Source organism: Acomys minous (genome assembly GCF_964271855.1).
Source record: "Acomys minous genome assembly, chromosome: 13".
Classification (NCBI taxonomy): Eukaryota; Metazoa; Chordata; class Mammalia; order Rodentia; family Muridae; genus Acomys; species Acomys minous.
The window spans coordinates 58,392,961-58,407,592 of record NC_140495.1 but is presented as its reverse complement, the minus strand read 5'-3'; the positions used below and the strand labels follow the sequence as shown (position 1 = coordinate 58,407,592).

At 44.2% G+C, this 14,632-nt stretch overlaps 1 protein-coding gene across 2 annotated transcripts in view; it reads right to left on the bottom strand.

Annotated features, from left to right (window-relative positions):
* The window catches only part of UGGT1 (UDP-glucose glycoprotein glucosyltransferase 1), a 107,595-nt gene extending 93,816 nt beyond the window's left edge, over window positions 1-13,779 (bottom strand). For both annotated transcript variants that reach the window (XM_084752399.1, XM_084752400.1), the window contains exons 1-4: window positions 13,531-13,779; window positions 7,630-7,765; window positions 3,367-3,449; window positions 295-425 (exon numbers count right to left, since the gene is read on the bottom strand). In XM_084752399.1, the coding sequence (XP_084608525.1) occupies window positions 295-425; window positions 3,367-3,449; window positions 7,630-7,765; window positions 13,531-13,588 (408 nt within the window). In that variant the 5' untranslated portion in view covers window positions 13,589-13,779. The remainder of the gene's footprint in view (window positions 1-294; window positions 426-3,366; window positions 3,450-7,629; window positions 7,766-13,530) is intronic.
* Between the last annotated feature and the right edge of the window lie 853 nt (window positions 13,780-14,632).

Genomic DNA, 14,632 nt, shown 5'->3' with positions numbered 1-14,632 from the left:
GGTGATTGGTAAGGAGGTGTGGCTTGGTAGTCACATTTACTAATTTGCCTGGCATGCCCAATGCCCTGTGTTCCATCCCCATCCAGGGAAGGAAAGAAACATCTATGACTTAAAGACTTTAGTGATTCAAAACCATCAGTTTTGCTCATTATTTAAAAATCAACCATTAATCCCAGAAAATGTCAGACAAAGAAAGTGGTAAGTATAAGACAGTCTCAAGAGAACTAAAATCAATTAAATCCCCACGTCACACCCTACAAAAGCCTGTCCTCCAGACACAATGATTCTTATTACCTGCTGGAAGGCTTGAATGGAAGCTGAGTAGGAACGAAGAGAGAGGCAAAATTTCAACAAATTCTGCTGCAGAGGTGAGAGGAACTGAAATGCGGCGTCCAATATCGCATTGTAATAGGAATGATCTGTTTCTGTCAAGGAAGCACATTAGCAAAAGAACTGCATGACTGCAGACAACCACGTAAGGCAGGTCAGTAAGGCAGAGCAAAGGCAGATGGTAAATGAACTTCCCCAGTGTTCCATCCAGGGCATCATCTTGAACTTCTGTCAAATGACTAAAACTACCTGAGGCCCGTAACACAGACAGACTCTTCTTCCCTTCTTCTAAAGCATGCTGCTTGCCTGAACCACTATTTTCCTACTGGCAGAGATGACTTCCTCCTGGCAGACACCCCTCAGGAGAGCAGACTTCACCTCTACTTCTTGCTCCCACAGACCAGTTACGTCGCTGCTGGGACCCCAGAGGATGGCTTTGTCTACCATAGCCTATATCTTTGTATTCCCAGAACCTAGATTGTGTGATCTACTCAAATAACCAACACTAAGGAGTACAACAAGATATCAAAAGATATTGACAGTATCATAAAGGTTGATAAGCTAGACAAAGTTATTTAGGAAAAAAAAGACATCTGAGTGCTACTATGAATAGATCCTCCAATAAACAAAAAGCAAAGGTACAGAACTTGTTACACACCAAGTAATCATTTTTGCCAAAAGACTGTGAAATAAAGATGTGTGAGTGTATGCACATACGTGTGTGTGAGGAGGAGGAAGAGGAGGAGGAGAAACAAAAAAACCCTATAGAACATAGCTTTGACTGCAGTATGAGCTATATGAGTCATTCAAAAAATAAAATCTTCAATTAGAAAAATATTAACTTGCCATGTGTGTCTGGACACACTTGTTTCCAGGGCATATGAACATGCGTACATGTTTACGCAGGCCCAAAAATTAGAGCAGGCATCTTCCTTGATGCCTGCATCTCTCCACTTATGTATTAAGGCAAACTCTCGCAGTGAACCAGAGCTTCCCAGCTGCAGCTAGTCTACCAAGCAGCTTAATCCAGGGGTCCCCTTTTCTGCCTCCTGAGTGCTAAGGTGACAGGTGACTGTCCCATCTGCCTGGTTTTTACATGGTTCTGGGATCTAAACACTTGCATAGTATGTGCTTTATCCACTGAGCCATCTCCCTAGGCCCAGTATTTACATTCTTAAAAGCAGAGTATATAAGGTTCCATATCACATTAGCATCATCTTACATGGAAAAAGAAGCCAGAAAGAAATACTTCAAAATGTTCACAAAAATTAATAACGTCAATCTTTGGGTGGCAGAACTATGAATAATGAAACATTTAATATATTTTTATGAATTCACATCCCTTTCTATTAACCAAGAACATGTCGTTTATATTCAAAGTTCATTTTAAATGTTAAGACTTGAGGTTTTGTTTTAAAACCTATACTGAAATTTTTATTTCATGAAATCATAAAGGTAAAATATGTTTTCAGACGTATTTTGTTTTGAGTTTTGTGTTTGTCTGTGTGTTGGTACACACATGTATGCCCTCAGAGCCAGAGGCATCAGATCCCCTTATGAGCTGCTGGATGTGGAAGCTGAGAATGAACCCCAGGTCATCTGAAAAGCATGCATGCATACTCTTAACCACTGAGCCATGTCTCCAGCTCTGTGAAATAACTTGTTATAAACAATTCTAGCTCAATCTAACTTACAGGACTAAAACGTAGATGCTGGTTCAAAATCTGTATGTATTTCTGTCATGAGATTAAGATGCCATTAAAATGATATTTTAACAAAAATTTAAAAGTAACCCATTCCATTTAACTTAACAATAGTCAGTTTCCAACCTTTTCTGCTCCAGTAAGATGTTACACTTGAGAAAGAAAGAAAGAAAGAAAAGGAAAGAAAAGAAAAGCAAGGCAGGCCAGCCAGGCATAGTGGCATACACCTTTAATCCCAGCACTTGGGCGCCAGAGGCAGGTGGATCTCTGTGAGTTCAAGGCCAGCCTGGTCTACAAAGTGAATCCAGGACAGCCAAGGCTACACAGAGAAACCCTGTCTTGAAAAACAAAAGACAAAAAAAAAAAGTCACACTTGTCAGTGTAGTGTTCAAGATTTTAGTGACAGTCATATGTCACTAAAGAATATATTTTCAGAGCAATGCACTATTGTGTGACTTTGTCACTGTGTAAATCAGTAAAGTACACTTACACAAATTATGACAACTAAGAGGTCACTGGATAGCATCTTATGGCACCACTCTCATGCATGTGGCCCATCCCCAAACAGATGCCAATGGGTAGCACATGACTATGTCTTCTATTAGCATACTGGACTAGCAACGTCAACAACCTATACTACATCTTTTATATTAGGAAGTGTTCAAAAAAGCACACCATAAACTGAAACTGAGCAATACGAGGTCCATCTTAACCTGACATCGTGACACTAAGTATTCAGTGGCCAGCAGGTACAATGAAAGTCACGCTGGGTAGCACTGACTTAATAATAACACACTGACACAAATAGCTCAGTTGTGTAATTAGTTTATAACAAAAGGCAGAGAGGATCAATCAGACAGACAAAGGTAATATTAAATGATCTAAAATAAAATGTACTTCCACTAACTAGTCCCAAAGCACATTAACAACAGAGCACAACAGAGAAAGAGCAATGGGAAGAAAGGTGTCATTTGCAGTCACAGGTACAAACTGCACACACCACACAACATGATATGTGGGGCTCCACACAGTGGTGTCTGCCGACAACCCCCGTTGTGAGATACTGAAGCAGCAAGACTGTGTAACCGGCCTGGTCACCGAGCAAGGCCTCACCTCTTCAAAAGGAAAATAAATAATGCACTGGTCTACAACTGGAGGGTTTCGGGAGTAGCCCATGCAGGAGGCTAAGGCCAATCTTCCTCCCATAACAACTCTAGTCACTAAAGAAAAAGCTTTCCAGCAGCTACCATGTTACACATATTATACAAAGGAGACCATTTTTCTAACATTTCCCCAGACCACAAAGTCAAACAAGCATTTTCTTCAATCTTACCGTGATGATCTGATGATCCAATATTTTGACTGGCTTCTACGAAACTCCAGAACTTCTCTTGACTGTCTTCTGCTAAGAACTCACTGGGAGAGAAGAGGGAGACAGCAGCAATGAGACGATAAAATCTTCCAACACAGACTGTATTACTAGGGAGAATAAAAGGAGCTTACAAAGGACAGATGTGTCGGCTTAAGGTTCTGCCACACTAAACGTGAACCCCAGAACAGTTCTTGAAGAATAAAGGCAACATGTTAAGCTTTTAACATCTAAAACACCAAAGTTTTCACATCATCAAATTTTAGCTTAAAATTAGTACACATGTAACAAAATCAAACCTAAGACTTATCATCTTTTAGCTTTAAGATATAAAAGGTCTGTCTAAGCCTCCTTTTATCCAAGTCTAAAATTCCCGAATCAGAATGTACTTCACGCCTGAGAGGACCGCTTGGGTAAGCTGGTGCCTGTGGCTCTGAGGCAGTAGGGGGGGGGGGGGTGATCTCCTTGTCCTACGGGACTCTGCAGACCTAGGTCTTCAGCTCACCTAGCCAGAGCAAGGCTTGCCCATCACTGCCAACCCTGGAGTGTACACTTGCCTTCTACCCCGCAGCTACACAGAGAAATGTGGGAAAATGAGAAGCAATTCCTGGGGATACATAGCTTCTCTAAAGACAGGTTTCAAAGTGACTGGCTCCTGCTAATAGATTATTAGTGCCTCCGTGAGCCTTACTTTTCTAGGCTGTGTACTGACTCATTAAACACTGGACTGACCTTAGGACAGCTTACACTCTAAGCAGTCAATATGCAAGTCTACACCAACTCATGAGCTTAGGGAAGATGACACACTAAGCAGGGTTAGACAAAACAAGGACTCACTCTGACTAAACACTTTTCATATAATCACAATTTTCTTGAAACATATTTCTATCCAACCTCAGAGGCCTAAGATTACAATAGTCTTAAGAAAGCTACTACATCGGGAGGCAGAGGCAGGTAGATCCCTGTGAGTTCAAGGCCAGCCTGGTCTACAAAGCAAGCCCAGGACAGCCAAGGCTACACAGAGAAACCCTGTCTTGAAAAACCAAAAAAAAAAAAAAGCTACTACATCCATTAAACTAATCCAGAAGAGAATAATAGAAGAGAATAATAGAAGAATCATTACAAATAATGCCACTCAGAGCCAGGTGTAGTGGTGCACACTTTTAATCCCAACACTCGGGAGGTAGAGGCAGGCGGATCACTGGGTGTTTAAAGCCAGCCTGGTCTACAAAGTGAGTCTAGGATGACCAAGGCTACACAGAAAAACCCTGTCTCAAAAAAAAAACAAAATAACAAAAGACAAAAAAACAAATAATGCCACTCTTGTATAGTATAATTAACTTTGCTTTTTCCTTTGTTCTGCTTCTTTAGCTTTGTATTCCTATCCAGTGAGCAAAAGTATCCATAGATTTGCTATAAACATTTCAGCTGGGGAAGAAGAGGAGGGTATGAGCTACTGCACTTACACTGACTTTTGGGCTCTCTGGTGCTGCGTGTGTGACTTACAGCCTCCAACAACCTAGGGAAGCGCCTACTACAGAGCCACACCCAGCACCAGTCACTGATAACACAGTGATGTGCACAGAAGGCACACCACTTCTTTATTGACAAATACCTCTAAAAGGTCATAATACGAAGTCCTTCACATACAGAAAACTAAGAAAAAAGTCAAAACCTTAAGCCACCTAAATATATAGCAGACAGTACAAATATGGTAAGCATATTCTGTATCCATTGTTATCGTGAGGATAGGTTAAGTCTCCCACAGGAGGAAGAGGAAGGCAGGAAGACTTAAGGGCATCTGTTCTCTCGGAGCACTAGGCACATTCACTCGGTGTAAGTCCTCTGGCACCCTCGACCACACCCACTCTCCAAATAAGGAAGCTGCTAGGAACTCAAAAAAAGTTTTTCATATATGAAAAAAATAAAAAGGGAGCTAGCTGGGCTTGGGGGCTCGTGTCTATAATCCCAAAAATTATTATTGGAAGACAGATTTGACTTATAACTATCACTCTATGCCCTCTGGCCATTATGTCTAACAACAAATGACTGCTGCTCTCAAGTTTAATAATAATACTTATTTCTAGTAGTAACTACAGCTGCTCAAGACACTCAAGAGTTTTACTTCAATTAAATGTCTGTATCACTGCATGGGCAATCACAGGCTAAAAATCCCTTCATAGTAATCAGGCACAATCTAAAAATATACACAGGAATACTTTTAGTCCCCCAGGGCTAGCCGGAAGGAAAAACAAGTTCTGTAATAGCCACATGCCCTGGTACATAGACCTCTTCGTCCTCACCCACCGACACTATCAAACCCATCATCGGGGACAGGAGGGAACAATGGTGGCCTCAGGTAGCTGCAGAGTAATTTCAAACACACAGAGCTCCTGCTGGAGTCGCCTCCAAGGCCCTTGACCACCTGTTCGCAAACCCTTACTGGAGAAGGGATCTAAAAGTAACAGCCCAAAGTGATAAATTGCCAGAGATAGCAGGAAAAGGGGAGATGTTTCTGATGGAGAAGTTGATGAAGCAAATATCATAGCCCATATCCTCACTTGTGATCAAAGAAACTGGAAAAACAACTGAGAAATTGGAGCTGGTAGCTTCAGACATGCTTTCTCAACTCCATGGGTATGCACCATAAAATCCTTCAAGGGATTGGAGATGCACCTCAAATGCTAAGAGCGCTTGCCTAGCATGCATGAAATACTGGGTTCATGATTCCCAGGGTCACATAAGCCAGGCATGATAGCACACAGCTATAATCCCAACACTGAATAGATGGAGGCAAGAAAATCAAAGTTCAAGGTCATCCTTGGCCTCACTGTAAATTTGAGGCAAGTCTGAGATACATAAGACCTTGTCTTTAAAACAAAACAAAGCAAACCTCCACCAAAAAAATTTTTAATCACTTAATACATATCTTATCAATTTAAGACTTCATTATATTATAGAATTAAACTAAGCCTGTTTGTAACGAGGGATCACTGTGTGACCCAGTCTGGCCTCAAACACAATCCTCCTACCATAGACACTCCACTGAAGACTGAGCCATGGGCTTCACACCTGACAGGCAAGCAAGCATTCTTCCAGTAAGTTACAATCCTTTTTTGTTTTTTGTTTGTTTGTTTGTTTTCAAGACATGGTTTCTCTGTGTAGCCTGGCTATCTAAGACTCGCTCTGTAGAACAAGCTGACCGTGATCTCACAAAGATCCCCCTGCCTCTGCCTCGGAGTGCTGGGATTACAGGCATGAGCCACGCGCCCAGCTACATCCCCAGTCTTTTATTGCCACTACTACTGGGTGATAATGATGAGGTAATGTCTGCATAACTCACCAAAGCTGGTCTTGAACTTCCCATCCCTCTACTCAGGCTGCTGCTGTTACAGGTATGTCACCATTCCCAGCTTTAAGATTATTTTTTTAGCATCATCTCCTGTATCCCAGGCTGATTTTAGATTCTCTGTGTATCAAAAGATGACCCTGACCTCCTTATGCTCCTCTCAAATGCTGAGATTACGGACATGCGCTCCCCATCCTATCAGCTTATGTAGTGCCAAGGACCAATGTAGCTATACAAGGGACTGCTATGTGGGACAAAAACAAAAAAACAAACAAAAAAACACTTTAAATGTGTGTGTATATATATATATATATATATATATATATATATATATATATATATATATGTTGATACAAATTAGTTAAGATCTGACTTAATACAAAAGTACAAACTTAATAACAAGAACAGCCTCTAAACTTAAGAATGCATCCTGGCCAGGCGGTGGTGGCGCACGCCTTTAATCTCAGCACTCAGGAGGCAGAGACAGGCGGCGGATCGCAGTGAGTTTGAGGCCAGCCTGGTCTACAAAGTGAGTCCAAGACAGTCAAGGCTACACAGAGAGACCCTGTCTCAAAAAAAAAAAAAAAAGAAAGAAAGAAAGCGCCCTGATTTGGGAGACTACAAAGTAGAACAGGAGCACCTTTAACCAAGTATACGTGGGTTCTTCAGCTCCTCCTCCCTCCTCCTACCCTATCCTAAGCCTATAAATCAGCCCTGAGCAGCCCAGCCTCACCTCCCAGGTAGCGCGCAGTGGGCGCTGTAAGGGACATTTAGCACATGCAAGTGAACAGTGTAAGCTCACTCCTCAGTATTCATTTACTGCCAGACCCTGAGTTTATAACACTGCGTTATACAGAAGAGCATGTCTCCTTCCTTACCTGGCTTCCAACAGCAGAGGAGCAGAAAACCACTTTGTAGTAAGTGAGGTTGTAACAGCTTTGGAATTGGCCTCTGCTAAGGAAAACAGGCACAGGGAAGCCAATGCAAGCAGAAGGCCCATGTTGTAACAAAGCCCTACAAAGGGAAAAAAGGAGAGAAGGAATGTTAAAATTCCACAAGGAAGCACAAGACAAGAGTGAAGCTACAGAAACAAAACGCTTCTGACACAAACAGCATGTAGCACCACAATGGCCAAAAAGGCAGCTCTGCGTACCTGGGACAAGGAAAGTCAGGCAGTTAGAGTTGGCTAGTTGGCTACAATCTTTCCTACAGGACACCACTTCCCTTCCTGAGGGGTGATACCACACAGACATGCAAAAGTTGGTCACCCAGCAGGCTGCATGCAACTTCATAAAGTCTGAGGGTAAACAAAGCTAAGATAGATGAAACAGAAATGACTAGTAGGTTGTAGGCTGAACCATATTCTCCTCAAAAAGGGAGGGGGGATATGTTGCGGTCACAACCCCTCTACCTCAGAATGGGCGCTGACGTGCAGACGGTCTTTACAAGGTGATAACATTTTGCTCATGAGGGCAGCAATCAGTAGAGTGACCCAGTATTACTAGTGTTAAAAAAGGGAGAGATGTGGAGAGACACAGAGAGAGTGCCTGTGAAGAGAGAAGTAAACACTAGAGCTACACCCAAGCCCAGGAGTATCCGGGGTCTGATGCTACCAGACACTGAAAGAGGCAAACAAATGTCCTCCCTTGCTGTTCCGGAGGGGATATGGTGCTGCCGCACCTCAGCCAAGGACTTATACCCTAAAACTGGAAGACAATGACAGCTGCTGTCAGAAGCATGCAGTTTCCTTCACTCTAGGGAACAATGTAGTGATTTTCCAGGGTAGCAACTGGAAGACTAGCTCTGCAATCTGCAAAGGGTTCAGGACTTTCTCGTGCCATCTGCTCCCATCTACAAAGTGAGGAGCCCAAGCTCCTAGGAAGCAGAGGCTCCCATCAGCAGCCTCCCCAAGGAAACTGACATTCTCAGACAGCATCCACACCACTGCAGAAAACAGCTCCAGCACTGGCTGACCCCAGAACTTCCTTAATCTCACCTCTGCATCCCCAGCCCAGAGCTACACAGAGGTCAGCACCCTCCATCTAGAACCGTGCCTCAGTGGTAAAACACTTGCCTAGCACAGTGCGACGCCCATTCCATCGCCAGTGCCACAAAAAGGAAACTCAGCCTGTAATCTCAGCTATTCAGGATGCTGTGGTGAAATTAGGATTAGAGTTTAAAACCAGCCTGGACAGCATGATGAGAGCTCTTCTTTAAAAAGAAAGAAAGAAAGAAAGAAAGAAAGAAAGAAAACCAACCACTGGGTATGGCAGTGGGGTATGGTAGCTCACACCTTTGATTCCAGCACTCAAAAGTCAGAAGCAGATGTGACTTCTAGGCCAGCCTGGTCTACAGAGTGAGTTCCAGGACAGCCAGGGCTACACAGAGAAACTCTGTCTCAAAAACAAAAAAACAACAACAATAAAAAGACATTGAGTGAGCCAATCAGGATCTACTTTTCTTTTTCTTTTTAACTGATACCACTTATGTTAAAAGCCTTCTTTATACAATGCATAAAGACTAAAACACCACTGAAACAAAGTAAGTTATAGAAACAGAAGCATCTCTCAGAAGAGTGTTATGTTCAAGCACTGCCAACTTCTCTACAAACCAATGAAACACTGAACACTCCATGTGTAAATAAAGCACTCAGCCCTAAATGGGATGTCTTTATCAAATCTTCTTCTTGGGGCAGAAAGACTGTAAAAGCCAGGGGCAATGGCTGATTCCAAGGAAACAGCATCCTCCAGACACAGCAGGACTGATGCACATATAGATTCACAGAGATGCTGATGGCAGAACACACATGGCCTGCACAGGTTCAGGCCAGACTGTGTCCGGGCACTGAGAGGGGAAAGTAGGCACAGGCTCCCATCCCTAACCAAGAAACTGCCTGCAACTGACAGCCACTTGCAGAGGCTTAGAACCAACCTAGTTGTGCATCAATACGTGAAAAATTAATATTACACACACACACACACACACATGAATACTATTCAGCTCTAAAGAATAACATAATCACAAAATTTGCAGGAAAATGGGTGGACTTAGATGTGACTAAGCTCACACAATCAGACAGAAAAAAAGCCCACATTGCCTCTCTAAGATGCAAAACCTAGCCAGAATATTGTACATATGTAAACAAATGTATGCATGGGTATAGCACAACATGCAGGAAAGAGAACAAGGAAGGCTAAGTCCTGTGGGGTGAGGAAGGACTCGATGCGGGGAATGGACAGGAGCTGGGAAACAACAGAAAGGCCCAGGTGCTTTACATACACCCTGTTACCTAGTCTTTCTGCACAATGACCAAATGACCGAAGACTTTGGGGGTAGCAGCCATGCCTCCCTGTTTTGGTTTCCGTTTGGGTTTGGGTTTTTCTGTTTGTTTCTTTGGTTCTTTGGTTAGTTGGGGTTTGTTTTTAGGTTTTTCAAGACAGGGTTTCTCTGTGTAGCTTTGGCTGTCCTGGACTCGCTTTGTTGACCAAGCTGTCCTCGAACGCACAGCGATCCGACTAAAGGCCACCACCGCTGGCTCCTGCCTCCTTTGAGCAAACACTTAGCATATCAGATGTGCAGCACCACCCCATCTGGGAAATAAGGAAAGCTCAGGGCAGTTTTACCTTTGAGGTGCTGGGGAACTAAGTAGCAAGGTTTAGAGCCCTGCTTTGTTCCCTTAGCAGGCGTGTGTGTTCTTGAGGTCTTATTCTCTAACCCAGGCTAGTTGGAACTGGGAGCTTCCTGCTTCTATCTTCTAAGTGCTGGGATCTTAAGTGCACGCCACTGCACCGTAAGTGTTTTTAATATTCTACAGTATGACACTATTTCCTACTGGTGTTAGAAGAAGTAAGGATTCATTCTCTGCAGACTCAAACTGAACAAACCACTTTATTTCAAGAACCAAGGCAAGTTGAGGTTCTTCTAAGTCAGGACTGGCTCACTTCTTTAATCTCAGCACTCAGAAGGCAGAGGCAGGTAGATTTCTGAGTTTGAGGCCAGCCTGGTCTATACAGTGACTTCCAGAACAGCCAGGGCTATGTAGAGGGCTATGTTGTTTTATTTTGTTTTTTTTAGGGGCAAGTCTTTAGAAGGAACAATGTCAATCCGAATGGGATGGGCCGAAAGCTGGCCCCAGAGAAATCCACCCAGCCAACTTGACAGGCCCATGCTTAGGACGACTTCAGGGACTAAATGTGAGTACCTCAGGTGCAGGCAGTCTTGCCTACTGTGGACATCATGCCTAGCATGAAGCCTGGAACATGGGAGGCTCCAAAAATGAAATAAGCACAGGCTTCATTCACTAAGGAATTAAGAAAACAAGAGAGGAGTGTGCCACCGAGACTCACTGTGATTTATAACTATCGGGGCTGCACAGCTAGTCACACCAGCACCTGAAGAGGTGCTCTAGTAATATAGTTAGGCAGGGAACGCAGGCAAAGGGGAGCTCCGGGAATGGGAGGCAGTGGAAAGTAAAACAGCTGCAAGGCTTTGGGGCAGGTATCTTAAGAGGACCCAGGAGCCCCATAACACACTCACGCCAGAAGCAACAGAGCAGACTCCCAGCCTTAGGGCCTCTCCCACCCCAAAGGAACGAAGAGGGCAGCATGATAGACAAACAGCGCGCGTCCTAGGCCCAGGTCTATTAGCAGCCATCCGTAAGAGTATTGAAACTAACGCTTGCTCATGATCCACATCAAACATGAAAACTGTGAGCAACAGGTGTTTGTGGCAAAGCTTTCACTTTGTGGGAAGCAGAACAGGGGGGCTGGTTCTGACGGTATCACCACATTCCTTCTTTCTCTTTCAAAACAGGTTCTTGTCCTGACCCATGTGGGCCTCAAACTTGCTATGTAGCTGGGGATGCCGTTGAATTCCAAATCCGACTACCTCCACCTCCCTCCCAAGTGCCAGGGTTACAGAGGGCACACCACAGAGCCAGCTGCTTTAGCATTTTTAAAGTAAAGAGGAGCTAAAGAACTCTTTTTTAAAAACAAAAATAAATATAAAAACAGGTGGTGGTGGCGCACACCTTTAATCCCGGCACTCTAGAGGCAGAGACAAGTGAATCTCTTTGAGTTCAAGGCCAGCCAGGACTACCCAGAAAAACGCTGCTTCAACGCCCCCCCCAAAAAAAAGCGGGGGGCGGGCATAAAAAAAATCTGCAATCTGCAAGCCTACAGACTGAGTTTCAATATATTCATTTAGCAAAGAAAATGAACAGGAAACATACAATCCAAGAGAGAAGTAATTAACTACTGAGGTACTTATACCTAATAACCATTCGCTGTGAATCACATAAATTTGATTTCAGCTCCAAGTAGTCACTATTCATCTGAATGAATATGACTACATCCCTGCACACAAGTTCTAATGGAGGGTTCTCCGTTGCTCCATCTATTCCCCTTTAATTCAGTGTAGATCACCTGCTACTATACAAAGTATTGTTTATCTCCTTTAATAAAGTTTTGGGCCAGGGAGATGGCTCTGTGGATAAAGGCACTTGCTACACAAGGCTGATAACTTGAGTTCAAATCCCAGGCCCTACAGTGGAAGGAGAGAACCCTCTCAAAGTTGTCCTCTGATCTCCACATGCACACCATTACATTCTCTCTACAGACAGACAGATATGTATCATTAGATAGATAATAAATATATCTGCATCAATAGATAGATAAATATATATCTGTGCGTGTAGATATAGAGAGATTCTCTGCCCCCCCAACTCAAGAAAGCAAAAAAGAAAGTTCTAGCAAGATGGCTCAGTGGGTAAAGGCTCTTGCCATGCAGCCTGGTGACCTGAGATTGATCCCTGAAACCCACACAGAGCTGGGTTGTCCTGCTCACAGAGAACAAAAACTAAATAAGTAAAATAAAAATGTTTAAATCTTTATCTAAAGAAAAAAGTTTCAGCTCACTTTATCAAAAGCAAGCCAAGTAGAAAGGCTACAATGTGCTCCAGTTTCTGTAGTCTTAACTAGCTCTTTAAACTGTCTTCAAGCAGGTCCAGTAGTAGCTGGCCAAGCCTCTAGTCCCAAGGCTGGCCTGGGGTACGTGAGACCCTATCTCCAAAAGGAAGGGGAAGCAAACAAAAATGTCTTCATGTGTTTGCCAACTGTCCAAGGTATTTCTAGAAAAGAAAGAACTTTATACAATAGGCTTTCGAGCGCACAGGCGTTTCCAAGTTACGGTAAGGGTAAGCTCCCAGGTCTCGGAACACGCAAAGAATGCATGCTCCTTCTCAAACCTGACAACAAAGACAGAAAAAGAGAGATTTCAGCTGAGCAACTAGAAAAGCTCACGCCCACAACGTTTTGGAGATGCACGCAGATCTTCCGCTGACAGGTCGCAAGCTAAAAGTGAAGTGAATCCTCCAATTTCACGCCAAGAGATCTTATCACTCACAGAAAAAGTCAACCAAGATGCATCATCTGAAAACAGAAACCTATTAAAAAAAGAAAAGAAAAACCACCAACTGGTTCTCCAGAGAGTCATGCAAAGTGCTGGTTCTCAACCTACTTCGGGTCAGGCTTGGTCTAAATTCCTGGGGGCACTTCCTTTCTCCTACACTTCAAACCCGCTCAGGACTGCTGGAGTGAGCCCGCCGCCCCTCGCTTAGAACAGAAGACCGCTGGGGACAATTTGAGGCGCTCACGAAGAGAACACTGGAAGGGAAACCGCGTCAGAGGGCAGGAGGAAGCCCAAGGTGACTCGGAATCACGGTCGCCTCCCGCGTTGGCCCCTCTCCTGTTTCCCAGGCCTCCCCACACCACCCGAGGTACCTGTCACCCTCCGCGCAGCCGCGGCACCCTCAGTGTTCGCATTCCCCCGGCTGCCCATGCCCGGGCCGCGCTTCGTCCACTCTGGTGCCTGCAACGTCGCCAAGGCAGGGCGGGACAGCAGCGACCGCGGCGGAGGCTGCGCCAGTGAGAAGCCGACACGCGCCTTTCCCGCCGCTCCTCACAAGCCGGTTTCTCAAAGCAGTAACCCAGTTGCCAGCTGCCCTTGCACTTCCGCTTCCTAGAGGCGAAGGCAAGACGACTTCCGGCTATAGAGTGCTAGCTGGAGGTTGCCAGAGAGTCCTGCGGCGGCCATATTGCCAGCAGAAACCCCGCCCCTTTTCCGGCCCCTCCCCTCTCCGGGTCGATCCGGTGAATAGTCCAACCTCCTGTCTTTAAGGTCATGGAAGAGCGCCTAGTCTACTTGGCTGAGCTCCAAGGCTGTGCCCAAAGGTGCTGGCAGCTAGATATTTCCTTTTTTTTTTTTTAAGATTTATTATGTATACAGTGTTCTGCCTGCATGTACATCTGCACAGCAGAAGGTACCAGATCTCATAGTATCAAATTGCCCTCTAAATTCATATCTCTCTGTACTCAGATTGATTCAGCTCTCAAATCTCATCAGAGAAGTTTCCTTTGACAGTGAACAGTGCTTAATGCTAAAACTCACAACTGATCAAAGTACAGAGAATCAGTGTCTGTAATATTCAACCATGAATGAGACATACATAGTATACCTTGTCCCTGTAAGGACTGGACAAACTCCATTTTGTGTTAAACGTAGCCAAGGGCTGAACCCAGATTCTAGAAAAACCACCAACTATTCTAAACAGAAAAGTTCCCCTAGTAACACAATCAGCTCATCTTGGGAAAGTCCAAATATACTCTGCTGGTCAAGGTGACCAGCAGGTGGTCTAGCACATAGCAACAACCAATTAGGAGAAGCCAGGCCAGGTCCTGACACCCCCATGAATGCTTCAACCAATCTTTTCTATAGGCCAACTTGCGCCTACACCTATTACTCAACCACGAAACGCCAAGGCTTGTAACTCCCTGCTTGCAACTTTTCTGCCCATATGCCATCCAACCATATACTGTAAAACCC